At 33.7% G+C, this 13,843-nt stretch overlaps 1 protein-coding gene across 1 annotated transcript in view; it reads right to left on the minus strand.

The window, feature by feature from the left end:
- Positions 1 to 1,543: 1,543 nt before the first annotated feature.
- The window catches only part of LOC110020940 (cytochrome b5-like), a 17,528-nt gene continuing 5,228 nt past the window's right edge, over positions 1,544 to 13,843 (minus strand). The window contains exons 2-3 of the mRNA XM_020719245.1: positions 2,050 to 2,116; positions 1,544 to 1,963 (exon numbers count right to left, since the gene is read on the minus strand). Coding sequence (XP_020574904.1) covers positions 1,713 to 1,963; positions 2,050 to 2,116 — 318 coding nt within the window. The 3' untranslated portion in view covers positions 1,544 to 1,712. The remainder of the gene's footprint in view (positions 1,964 to 2,049; positions 2,117 to 13,843) is intronic.

The following is a 13,843-nucleotide window of genomic DNA, read 5'->3' on the forward strand; positions in this document are numbered from 1 at the left end:
AGGGGCATTGACGTGCATACCACATAATTCCTATATATTTATTTTTCTAACACCTAAATTTTAATTTTTATATTACTTAAATTGTTAATATCACATATAAAATATTACTAGAGGCACATTTTCATATGTTAAATATTAAAAATGGAACCTTTAAAAGTTATGTGTTCGGTATTTAAATACATAGTGTGTTCTGTATGTACATATTAATTTTTATTGGCCATGAATATTGCCACCCTGGGTTCGGAGAGACGATAAAATGAATTGAACTTATTTTGTATTCTCAAAAAAAATTTAAATGCACAAAAAATTAAAAAAAAAATAAATTTTATTCACTGAATTGTTCATTGATACAACTTAAAGGAAAGTAGAAATCAAATGAATTAAAATAGATATGATAACAAGAAATGACTACACAAACTCAAAAAGAAAAATACAATAACTAAAATAAATACTGAAAAAAATATCAAGACGAGAAAACTAAAACTAGAAAATTTGCTCGAGTGGAAACGGTCCTAATGATGGCTGAATAGAACCTACTATGCCAAAATACCAGAGTGAGTTTCACAAACAAATTCGGTTATAATAACTACCTATTAGAACATAAAGTATTGAATCAAATGAACAATTGCTTGACGAGAATAGTTTTAGAATTTCCCGAGTAATTTTCAAGAACTGCTTGCCTAACTGAAACTTCTCCTAGCAAAATATAAGTTTGATTCTCAAGCAATTCTCCTTGGAATGATTTAGCACAGATGATTCATGAATTAATCGTATATATTTGCAAGATTTTCCAAATGCCTAGCTTGCTTGATTCATGTCACAATAATCTGACACTTTATATTATAATTTATATTCCTTAAGCCTCCATAATTGATTGTAAAATCACTTTAGATGGGAAAGTTCCTAAAAAATTTTCTGTGCTGTAGTTACACGTTATAACCCAAGATATCAACAGCAGCGAGGGGAACACTGTTCAGGGTTTTATCAGTGTAAAACCTACGTTGGCTGAATCCAATATCAAACCGTGTCAGATTTAACCACTTAGCATGGCCTCTATTCAATATTTATCTTCTAAGACATAATTTCTGTTTAATATCAATGTATGCGCACACGCACAATTGGATTCATGAATACTACAAAGTATACTTACTGGAAGTTCAGACGATATGATCATTAAACCTTTTGGTCCAATCTCAAATTAGCTTAAAATTTAATTAGATTCATTTGATTCAAATTTAATTTGAGTTTAATGAGAGCAAAAAAAAAATCCAATTTTAAGAGTATCTTCAAATTCAAACACATTAAAAAAATAAAAAAAATTTAAAATGGGGCCCACAGAAATACATGATCACCGTAAATCACCGTGATCTACAGTGTATATCGGACACCGCATGCATCTCTGCATGCGATGTCCGTATGCAATAATTTTTCTAGAAGAACACACTGAAGAAAAATGAACACAAAACAAAACTTTGAAGAACAATTAAAAAAAAAAAAAGTTACCAATAAAAAGTTACAAAACAAAACTTTGAAGAACAATTAAAAAAAAAAAGTTACCAATAAAAAGTTAAAAAGAAGTCTTTCAAGCAAAGTACACCATGAAATATGACAATGGAAACAAGCCTCATCAGGCAGGAAATAAAATCATATGGTAAGAAGAAAAGATTACCCTCCTGGCAGAAGAAAAGAGCATGCAACAGATTCATCTGATTCTAGGCTGCTTTTGTGTAGATCCTCACTATAACAGCCAATCCCAGTATTGCTAATGGAACCAAAAACTGTAGGATCTTGATTACGAAATCCGCCGTCTTGTCCTGATTGTAGTAAGGCTGCTTGGGAGGAATATATTTAACCTTCGTTGGGATTGTGGAGACATCAATCTCACCAACATAATATTCATGCATCGTAGCCCTTGCAGTTGTGCTATGCCCTACATCCTCAAAATCTTCAGTTGCGTCCTTACCTGCGATGCCGTTGAAGGGCGCCATTTATTAAGTTGTGTGGATTATTATGAATTTAATTAATATGTGGTTTCAAAATTGAAGTTACCGGTTACTGCTAACAAGACCTCATCTCCCCCTGGATGATCTTCAAGAAATTTAGCCACGTTATAGACCTGAGGGAATGCATCACAATCTTCAGAGTTTTGTCTTAGGATTTAGGTGTGAATGAAAGCAATTCAGTGTGTCATTACATGGCTAATTACTGAATAAGGCTTTCTTATTTAAACCCGACGGAAACTGAAAAACTACCAGCACTTAAATTATTTAATATTGAATAAGAAAAAGATGACAAAGATGAACGGCCTGACAGGACTCCAAAAACAGTTCTTTTGCACTGCATAAATAACAAAAAATATTTTCAGGCTACATTTCTAACATGTAAAATGGTATGTTAAGTATGGAACTTATTTCATCATACAACTTACTTCCATCCAATTGCCAAGATTCATTAAGTATATATAAAGGAATCCACTAAGTTCCACCTCCACAAAAATTCCATTTACAACATATAAAAAAGAATTATCAACTTCAATATGTTTTCTCGAACAAGAAAATGTGATCTCTTGTCCGTTAATACAGTTATAGCATGACATAGTAAGACTAGAATGGAAAAACTGGAAAACCAAATAGTTCTTTAGGATAAAAAAATTCATCCGCATTCACGACCAGTCATGCAAGCATCCAAAAAAAGGCCCACATATGGATCTAAACATTCACAAACTAATAAGCAGGTATATACACAATACATCAATGAGACTTTGGCATAAAATCAAGCCAGTGCAAATGATTTGAAGACCTTAACTTTTAGTGTAAATCATAACCAACATTGACAATTTGCCAAGAAAAAAAATTAAGCCTCATCCAGCGCTTAAATAAATAGGATATACCTATTATGAAATAACATAATTAAATATGATCTCTCAAGAACAAAACTAGATGTCTATCAACATGAGCAAGTGCATAACATAAGAGCAAAACAAGTTTCCTAAATTGAATTGCTTGATCTTGTATGTAGATTTCTCGCATGTTCTTCGAAAACTAGGTGTCTATCAACATGGGCAAGTGGCTAAATCTTTTCTAGAGCTTTTTTTTATGTCAAGTAATTTTAATATGGTAACCTAACGTTATCAGGATAGATGTATCCTGCATCGTAAAGTTCGGTGTTGCTCTGCAACTCAACATCCATGACTGACTGCAAGATTATACTGATTTCTACCTTCTGGTTTGATCATATTATTGCTCTAGCTAAGCTTAATCCACGAGCCATCGTCACATGTGGGTGTTTGTTATGTTCGGGATGGATGAGGTTTTGTCTGGTTCTTGTTGACTCGACACATTTGGATTAAAGCTCGGTGGAGCAATAATTTTTCCATCTAGTTACAGTTAGATTACCCTGTTAAATTTATTTAACGAAAAAGAGTTCTAAATGTTTCGCTGGTTGTCTCTGATGAGCACCTCTTCAACATATAATAGTACCATAATCCAAAGATCTCAATCGAGAAATAATAATATTAAAAATGCAGAGCTGCAAGAATATCCTACAACGAAGAAGGCTTAAATAAATGAGTTATTTCTAAAGTGGATAAGTTTCTAGTCTATAAAATTGAAACATTTGATTTCAAAGGTAAATCATCAATCAAAATTGTTGAACAGTTGTTAACAATTTGATGAAAATGAGAAAACAATTTCTCTTTTAAGTCCTGAAAACTTAAATAATTAGTTTGACAATCATAAATGTATTCATATAGGTCTAATTCAAATTGATTTTAAACTTCTTACACTAAGATGATTAAACAAAACAATTTTAGCTTGCTTAAGAAATGCAATGTGCCTTAATTGAGCACGATCATTAATGGGTGTTTTCATCCCATTTTATCAGCTGTATGTTGTGATGCTCCACTGAGATCACGACAGAAGAAAATTATTATACCAATAAACAAATCAGGATATAAACAAAACAAAAATATATTAATAACAGAAGAAAGAACTTACAGGACGCCATGCTAGGGAGGAACTCTCGGAAGCACGCTACTTATTTTACAAAGGAAGAAAAGACACTAAACTTCACTTTCTTTTACATGCAGTATGCCTCTCAATTTATAGCTAAGATGGGAAGCATTATTATAACAACCATAATTATTATAGACACTATTACAACAACCAAAATTATTACAAAGACTATTACAACTGTAATTATTATAAATACTATTAAACCTACTGAAATTATTACAAACTCATGTACAATAACCGACACTATTTCAACCACCAGAATTATTACCAATAATTTTCTTCAGTTATAATCAAGGTGGAGCATCACAAAATACAACTGGCCTTGCGATGCTGTCAGTTTGATCCTAGGTGAGCCGTCATTCGTTACCAATTTTTTTCTTCATCAGATCCTTGATTTGATACTGACATATCATTTTCTGATTTAAATAATGTTTTCATTTGTTTTTGATATAATTCTTGCAATCGATATTTGATCAGCTCAAGAGATTCTCAAAGATATTTTTATTTTATTTTATTTTATTGTGAATTTCTTTTAAAGAAAACTCTTGGGATTTTGGTTCTTGAATATTTGAAATATTGGATGCAATGATATTAATAATTGTTGACCGCCATTTGATGAAAAATATTCTCCATTAATATTTATTATTGATACTGTCTTGTTGATGACATAAGTTTCAGATGAATATCCAAGATATTTGAGTCTGGCAAAAGAAGAGTAATTCACACATGTTGTCCGCTAGCAAAATCATTTTATATTTTCTTGAGCGGCAGAGAGGATTCAACCCAGGTTGGGTAAAGAATATCAATTGCAGCAGCAAGGATTTCATTAGTAGCATCAAATTTGTCCCACCATGCTACAAACAAATTTGTTATCTTCTTATTTAAGTTTTCGATATTAAAACGGAGAGCCAAGAATGTTTATGCCTTGGATTGATGATTAAGCAAGAGCAATGCATGACTTGAATATAAGTTCAATATTTATAGTAGATTAATTTTTTTGATGAGATATTAGATGTTCAATTTCAACTTGTTTGGTATGGTAGAGTTAAACCTCATTCCTTGTGATGTAGTACGCGATTAATTTTTATTTTACTATATGCAATATATTTATAGTAGATTAATTTTTTTGATGAGATATTAGTTGTTCAATTTCAACTTGTTTGGTATGGTAAGGAGTTAAACCTCATTCCTTGTGATGTAGTATGCGATTAATTTTTATTTTACTATATGCAATAGAATAATTGGGTTTATTAAAATTTTGTTGAATTTCAACACAGTTTAATGAAGTTAATATTACTTCATAAGATTCACAGTCAATAGTATCTTGAGGATAGACATTTGTCCCAAGATAGTGTTCTTGGATTTTCCAGGGATCACTAATATCATAATCTTCTAAATTTATTTCGAGAATTCTCTTTAGAAGATTTTTTTGCATAAACTCGTCAACTTTTTGAATTTGTAAATCGGGAGATTGAGGTCCCGATGTAGATGTGGATGTTATTAGGCTTCCGTACAGATATTTCTGTAAATTAATAAATTTGTGTGGAGTCAAATTAGGTTGACCCCTGCCTCTGCCCTCTCTAAAAGAGGACCCACCCCGTTAGGGTGTTATTTTAACTCTCGGGCAAGGGGTACTCTATCCCTCATTGTTTTTCTCCCCGTAAGAACTTTCGAGTGCGAAAATCATATAAATAATTAGAATTTCCTTTAATATGTTCAATATCAAATTCAAAACAGGTGAATTGAGCTTGCCATCCGACAAATATTTGCCTAAAAACAATATTTTTTTTAACATTTTTATGCAGTTTATATTTTTATAGAACTGCAGCCAACCCGTAATAACAATTGTGTTTAATAAATCATCTTGAAATTTTGTAATACATTTGATTACCGAAAGTATTTCTTTCCTGATAGTCGAATATTTTCCTTCTGTGATATTCTACTTTCTTGAGGTAAAACAAACTAATTGTTCGTTATTAAAAGTTTCTTGTTTTAAGTTTCTGTCGCAACCAATATTAGAGGCATCAGTCTCCAATATTTTAAAGAGACAGATCTACAATATGTAAATAAGATAAATTTATATTTTTTGTTTAAATAGTTGAACAATTTTAGTGTGATATTCTGTTAAAGGATTATGTTACCTCTTTAACCGATTATAAAGAATGACAACATCTAAAGTTATATCGTCATAATAATCCGTTACATAATTTAACAAACCTAGAAATCTCTGTAATTGACGGAGATATTGAATTTCATCCAGAAATTTAGAAATGAATTCTATGCTTCTATAAATTGAAATAATAGTAATTCAAACAATATTGTGTTCTAAAAATCAAATTTCGGTTTGAAATAATTTGACTTCTAGTGCCAAAATTACCAACAAATTATTTTTTGCAAGTCATTGAAATATTTAAAATGTTCCTTTATTGATTTAGATAAAACAAAATCATATATATATATATATATATATAAACATAATAACATAACTGAAACATTTCATCAAGGTCATTTTAAGATGTTTCGTCAAGTTCAATAACATTGTTCGTGGCTAATAACTCCGTGAAGTTTGTTAATATTTGTGAAGAAAAGTAATAAATCTAATGGTTGCATATTAGGAAGTGTGATGATAAATAGTTTAATTATAGAATATCTAATAAATATATTTTCTATATTATGTAACCTAATCAAACGAGATCTAATTGCAGATCTTTCTTGTAGTAGAGATGTCTATAGAGATTGGAGTGCATCTAAATATGTAACATATATTTTCAATTGGGTAATATGAGAGAGTTATTATCCTTCACATGGTATCAGAGCCATACATGCCTCGTCTTCGATAGTTTGCTCATCAGTTCGGCTTTGTTCCCTTCACGCAAGTGCGACTTCATCCATGTTGTTCGAATCGCAATCATCTTGAGGGCTCCTCGGTTTGGCTTTGCACCTAAGCGCTCTTTGATTCAGCTTCGTTCCCTGCATGCAGGTGCATCTTCATCAGCATCGTTCAAATCACCATCATAATCAGTTTCGCTTTGTCTTTGTCTGCGCCATTCACATGCAGATGCGACTTTCGTTTGTTTGGTCTTCGTCTATTTTCCTTTGGGCTTCAACTACTCCTTAAGTCGAGGGATAGGGCTTTGGTTGTCGTAAGTGGTGGGTCTACGCTTCCATCCTTTGCAATGTGGAGAACTTCAGCTATCATGGGGATTCTTTGAATGACGGTCTTTCCTAGGTGAGGGAGATCGAGATCGACTATAGCTCCTAGCTTCAACTGCATCTCCATCAAACTGTGTAGTCTAGTTTGTATCGTCGCGTTCAGCTATCCATCCAGAAGCGATTCGACTTATTGGTTTGCCTGATACAGACAATGGATCACAGTGTTATTGGGATTAGTTGATTCAATCTCTTTGAATATTTGATGATAATAATGGCCGGTAAACAAAAAATGTTGTGACAAATTTGATTTTATCAGTGGCTAATTATTGATAAAAAGCTAAATGACATCAATTATTTTTATTATAATAAAACAACGAGTCTACTTGAGAAGTATTTCCTAAGAGAGTCAACCCGTTGATAATCTTCCAACTGAGACTGATATGATTTATTCTAAGTGAATTAAAGTTGATGCCCAACTTCTAATAAAAATATAGAATTCTATCGAACTTGATCAATCTAGTCATATTATTCATTGTGATTGTGTTAAAGGTGTGATGGAGGGATTTACATTTGTGTTTTCAGTGAGAATATTTCTCAAAGCTCTGATGTATGCAATGAGTTTTATTGAGTTGAACAACACGATCAATCACTTAATACTTATCACATGCACTTTAAACAAGTATATAAAGAATTAAATGCATTATTATCCTTCAGTACTGATGTCCAGATTCAGTAGGATCAAAGAAAACAAATGACTATTATGAATTTTTTAGCTAACCTCAACTCTTAGAATGACTGTGTTAAATCAAAATCCTATCTAACAATGGAGTTACTAGTTTGAGGGAAGCCTATACTAGAGTATTCCGTATTATTTTGAGTTCTTAGATTTCATCCGTACAACAAATCAATACTCTTGCTAGCCAGAAAAAAAACATACATCAATAAACCTTAGTCTCAGTGCAATTATAATGGAACTCTAAATTCTTAAAATCAAAGCTAGAAAGTAGTTTGTTACTACCAAGAATTTGGTCATACGAAGAGAACATGTTAGAAATTGCTAAAAAAATCAGAAGAGTTCTAGATCACATTCAGTTCACATGACCACTACTACCGAGACATCTCAGAATCACTCTCGATTTTATGTTAAATTCATCTCAATTTAGGAAGCATCCAAGAAATCTCCCTTTATCACTGCCTTGCCAAGTCAGATAATAGTGATACTTGTTTTTTATCCTTTTCCACACAATGGGTCATTAATTTTGGTGCTACGGATCACACGACATGTAATCCAAAATTCATTTCTAGCTTTCATAAATATCTTTCTTCTATCACCTTAGAAGATAAATCTACCTATAATATTCTTGGTTCTGACACTATCACTGTTACACCTACATTGCCTTTAAACTATGTCCTCAATTCATCTCAATTCTTTTTAAATATTATCTTTGTTAGCAAAATTAAACGTGCTCTTAATTGTTAAATTTTCTTCACTATTGTCTTTTCAGGGTTTTATGACAAATAATATTATTGGTAAAAGACCAAAGTTGGTGTTTCGAGGGGGGGGGGGGGGGGGAGGGGGGTGGATGGGGTTGCTATACATTTTTGAAAATAAACTATCTCAACACACAACCTGTTTCAACACATTATCTCCTTTTGAGGCCCATTGTTGATTAGCACATCCATCACTAAAATGCTAAAAAAGTTATACCCTAAATTTTGACATTTATCATGTTTAGATCGCGAGTCGTGTCAATCTGTTAAACACCATCATTTGTATTATATTCCCATAGTAAAATATGTAGTCATAATTTTGAGTAGGTTCACTGTGATGTTTAGGGACCTTATTATGTTTTAACAAGCAAATTTCAAAATTTTGTGATATTTGTGAATTCTTTTTCATGAAGTAGTTGATTTTACATTATGAAATCTCATACTGAGTTACTCTCACATTTTAAATTCTTTTGTGCTGAAACTAAAACTCAATTCAAGATTTTTATTAAGATTCTGAGAAGTGATAATGTCAAAGAATACTGTTCTGCATCTTTTCAGAAATACATGACACAAAATGAAATGTTTCACCAGTTATCTAGTGTATACTTCATCCCAAAATGAAATAGTTTAAAGGAAAAATAGACATTTACTTGAGACAGCTAGAGCTCTTTTGTTTCAAACCAATGTGCCCGAATAATTTCTAATACATTTTTTTAATTAATCAGATGCCTTATACTATTTTACAGAACCAGATACCCTACCAAGTTTTATTTTTAGCTAACTCTTACCCATTGAACCACGTATATTTAAGTGAAACTTTTTGTTCGTGATACTCGTCCATAAGTTTCAAAAGTGGACCCTAAGTCATTAAGGTGCATCTATCTAGGATACCCTCGTTTACAAAATGGGTACAAATATTTTTCTCCTCTCTTAAATGAGTATATGATTTTTACTAATTACCTTTCATGAACAATCCTCATTCTTTAGTGACTCATTGTTGCCTAAATGCTCACAAGATTCTGATGAGTTGTATCGTATCATCAATTTAAATTCTGCTCCAGCTCTGCTTTCACCAATGTCTCAACAATACCACATATCATTAATGTTTACTGTAGAAGATCTCATCCTCTTGATCCTAGTCCAGCACCGATGCCATCTTCAGTGAATCTCCCTGCTAGTGACCTTGATTTACCCATTGCTTTTCATAAAGGTAATTTCAAAGCACCCATCTCATTTTCTCGTGTTAATTATGACTTGTTATCTTCTACTTCTTGCTCTTTTATTGCTTCTGGCGGACAATGATGCTTGATGAAATGAATGTTTTGAATGAAAATAAAACTTAAGAACTAGTTGAACTACCTTATGACAAGAAGGTTATTGGTTGTAAATAGATCTTTGCAGGAACTACCTTATGACAAGAAGGTTATTGGTTGTAAACAGATCATTTAAGTTTTATTCTGATGGATTTACATCTTGTCTCCAAGTTCAGTTGGTTACTAAGGGCTATGCTCAAACTTATAAGATTAACTACTTGGACGCGTTCTCTCCGGTAATTAAGTTGACTTTGGTTTGCCTATTTCTATCCTTGGCCGCAATAAATGATTCGCCCTGCACCAGCTTGATGTGAAAAATGCCTGTATGCCTGGTGATCTTTTAAAGAGATATAGATGGAACAACCTCCTGGGTTGGTTACTCAGGAAGAGTCAGGGAAAATGTCATCTTTGGAAGTCATTGCGTGGATTGAAGCAAAGTCCTTGGGCATAGCTTGACAAATTTAACCAAGTAGTAGAAAAGTTTAAGATGCAGAAAAATAAAAGTGATCACACTATGTTCTACAACAAATTATCTTCTGTAATCATTCTATTGGTGGTTTATGTTAAAGTCATTCTTATTACTAGAAGCGATGTGCAGAAAATCTTATTATTGAAAATCATTTTTTCAAAATCAATTCAACATTAAAGATTTGGGTTCCTTGAAATACTTCTTGGGGATTAAGCTATCAACGAGTAAGAAATGTATAATTCTATTTCAATAGAAATATGTTTTAAATTTGTTAGCAAAAACTGATAAAATTATGGGTCAAACCATGCTAAACTTTGATGCTTCCTCATAAAAACCTTACCAATGATGAAGTATTTTAATGATCTAAAATGATATAGGAAGTGGTAAAATTAAACTACCTCATGGTGACTCGCCTTGACATTATTTATCCAGTTAGCACTATAAATCAGTTCATGCCTTGCCCCACAGTACATCATTGATCATCTTTGGAACATATACTACATTACCTCAAATGAGCTCCCGGATAAGGAATATTTTAGAGTCATGTGCAAGAAATATTAAATGTTTCTCGGATGCAGATTGGGCAAGTTCCAAGATTGATCAGAAATTCATTACTAAATATTGTGTTTTTATTGGTGATAATTTGATCTTATGGAAAAGTAAGAAACATAATGTAGTTTCACAATCCAATGCATAGTGTGAGTATCAAGCAATGATACAAGCTTCGATCGAATTGATTTGGGTCACCTAATTTTTGACCGAAGTGGATTTTAAGATGACAGTTCTAACAAAGTTAATCAAGTTACAATTCATATTGTTTCAAATCATGTCTTCCATGAACGAACTATCTACAACGAGAAAGATTGTCATTTTGTTTATGAAAAAAATTAACAAAATTTAATTTTTAAAACTTATGTAAGGATTGGGGAGCAACTAAGAGACATCTTCATAAAAACCCTTAGTGGAGCTAGGGCCACCTATATTTGTAACAAGCAGGGCATGATAAATCTATATCCTTCAACTTGAGAGGGAGTGTTAAAGAAAATAATAAATTTAATGGTTGCATATTATGAAGTGTGTATATAAGTAGCTTGATTATAGGATATGTAATAAATGTATAACCTAATCAGAGAAGATTTAATTGCAAAATGATACGTTACCAACAATTTTCATTATCTGACACAAATCTCGAGATAATATTTTCAGCAACGAATGTTCAAACCTTCATAAAAACTCATCCAGAGATCTGATTTCAATAAACATAGTCAAACTGACCGACTCGATGAGACAGACCTAATGATATCAGTCATTCCAATCCGACTCAAATCAAAACCAGGTCAAGTCATTAAATCATTTTTGAAAGATTTTCTGGCACGCATCAGTTTGGCGCCGTCTGTGAGAAACGAAGTCCCATTCGGCATTATCTTCAACTCTAAGATGTTGATCCCCTACTTCGTTTCCCGATGATGTATATCATCCAATTGGTGAAGGAACCTCCTTTACGTCTTGAAGATCATCTCTGAAGCATTCTTCTAGGCTGCGGGATAACCTTCACTGCAGGCTCGAAAGGTCGTTCACATCAACATCCCAGGAACGATTTTAGTGTGGTTATCTTCTCGTATCCTATTCAGACACAAAGTATTTCACAACTTCTTTCAGGCTGGGGGGCAACCTACACTGCAGTCTCGAAAGGACGTTCATGTCAACGTCCTGAGCACGATTGTGGTGGGAAAGTCCTTTCATATTTCATTCAGATTACAAGTTTTTGAGAATTATTCCTGGAACCGGGGGGCAATCTTCACCCCAAATAACGCTTCCACAGTGCCTCCTCATCGTACTGAAGTTATTCTTCAACTAGACCAAAAAGTTGATCTCTTCAAAGCCCAATAAATATGTTGTTTTACAAGCTCGCACGAAGAACACTCATGCTAGGGGAGCAAAAGATTCATCAGTAAATCACAGGTTGACAATCATTTGTCTTGAGTATGACTGCAACCATATTTTCAAGAAAATATACGGTTCATGACGACTTAAGCCCTAGTATTGAGAAACGCAGAGTATCTCTGACACCTCATTCTAGGCTTAATCGATCCCAAGGGGACTCGATTTGACATATTCCATTACAAACTACAGTCGACAAGAAAAATCTTCGAAATAAAACCTCAGATAGGTCAAAAATCTTTGGTGAATTTCCTTTGATCTTTTTCATTATACGCTACAGTCGTCAAGCAAAAGCTTCAATATATAGTATTGGATATGTCAAAATTCCTTGGTGAATTTCCTTCGACCTCTTTCATAACAAGTTACGGTCGTCAAACAAAAGTTTCGACCAACAACCTAGGATAAGTCAACCATCCTCAGTGGATTTCATCTGACTTTATTAAGAGTTAATACTGTCGAGCATCTCTGATTATACAACTCAGAACTGGTCTTACATCCTCAATGAATTCTCCTTTTAACCATGCCCCTGGAAGTCAAGCCTAGAAGGCAGGACCATATAAGAAGTTACCATGTTGTTGAAAGACGAGCCCAATAGGTAAGTTTCGATTGGAAGACAGTGGTGGGCAAGGTTCTCACTAGAAAGACTCCAACGAAGCAAATGATTGGTAGGGACTCCACTGAAAAACCTCGGAAGGCTATAAACCTTAGAAGGTGCCGGTTCAAGCTCCTATAAGGCATTGATCTGAGAGGGCACAATCTTGGAAGACATGAACCACAAAAGCAATCTCACAAGCAACGCAAAAAACATACAAAGAAATACATTGTTATAATGTACAAATGTTACATCAAAAGGCTACAATGACCAACATGTACTTGTACAAGAGCTACAACAAATCCGCTCATCTTTTAGTAGACTCGACATGGCCTCCCCAAAACTCCAGCACTTATGATGACCGTCAAGGGATCCCTTAAAAGCGCGATATCTGGGGAACATCGCATAAAATTCTTTCCCTTAAAAGCGCGACAGGAAAGCTACAACAATTCTTCGTCTCCTCCACAACGTGCAAGAGCAAAATTGGAATCTACTGCGGAATGCACGACACCAACGAGAACGAAGATCTCGTTGCTTGCCTGCTACGCAGGTCGGAGACGACTTTCCTCTTTGCCGCAACGAGAAAGAATAAACCGCAGGACGATGACGACTTTCCTCATCACCGCAACAAGAAAGAAGATCCCGTTGCTCGCTTACTACACAGGACATGGACAACTTTTCTTTTCGCCGCAACGAGAAAGAAGATCCCGTTGTTTGTCTGCTACACATGGCGGGGACAAATTTCCTATTCATCGCAGCTCTTCCCTGCAACTCTTCGCCACAATTCTTCACATCAAATTTGCACAACAATTTTTTACCTTAACTCTTTGCCGCAATTCTTCATTGCAACTCTTTGCAGCAACACGTTGCC

This window comes from Phalaenopsis equestris, unplaced genomic scaffold (assembly GCF_001263595.1).
Source record: "Phalaenopsis equestris unplaced genomic scaffold, ASM126359v1 Scaffold000113, whole genome shotgun sequence".
Taxonomy (NCBI): domain Eukaryota; kingdom Viridiplantae; phylum Streptophyta; class Magnoliopsida; order Asparagales; family Orchidaceae; genus Phalaenopsis; species Phalaenopsis equestris.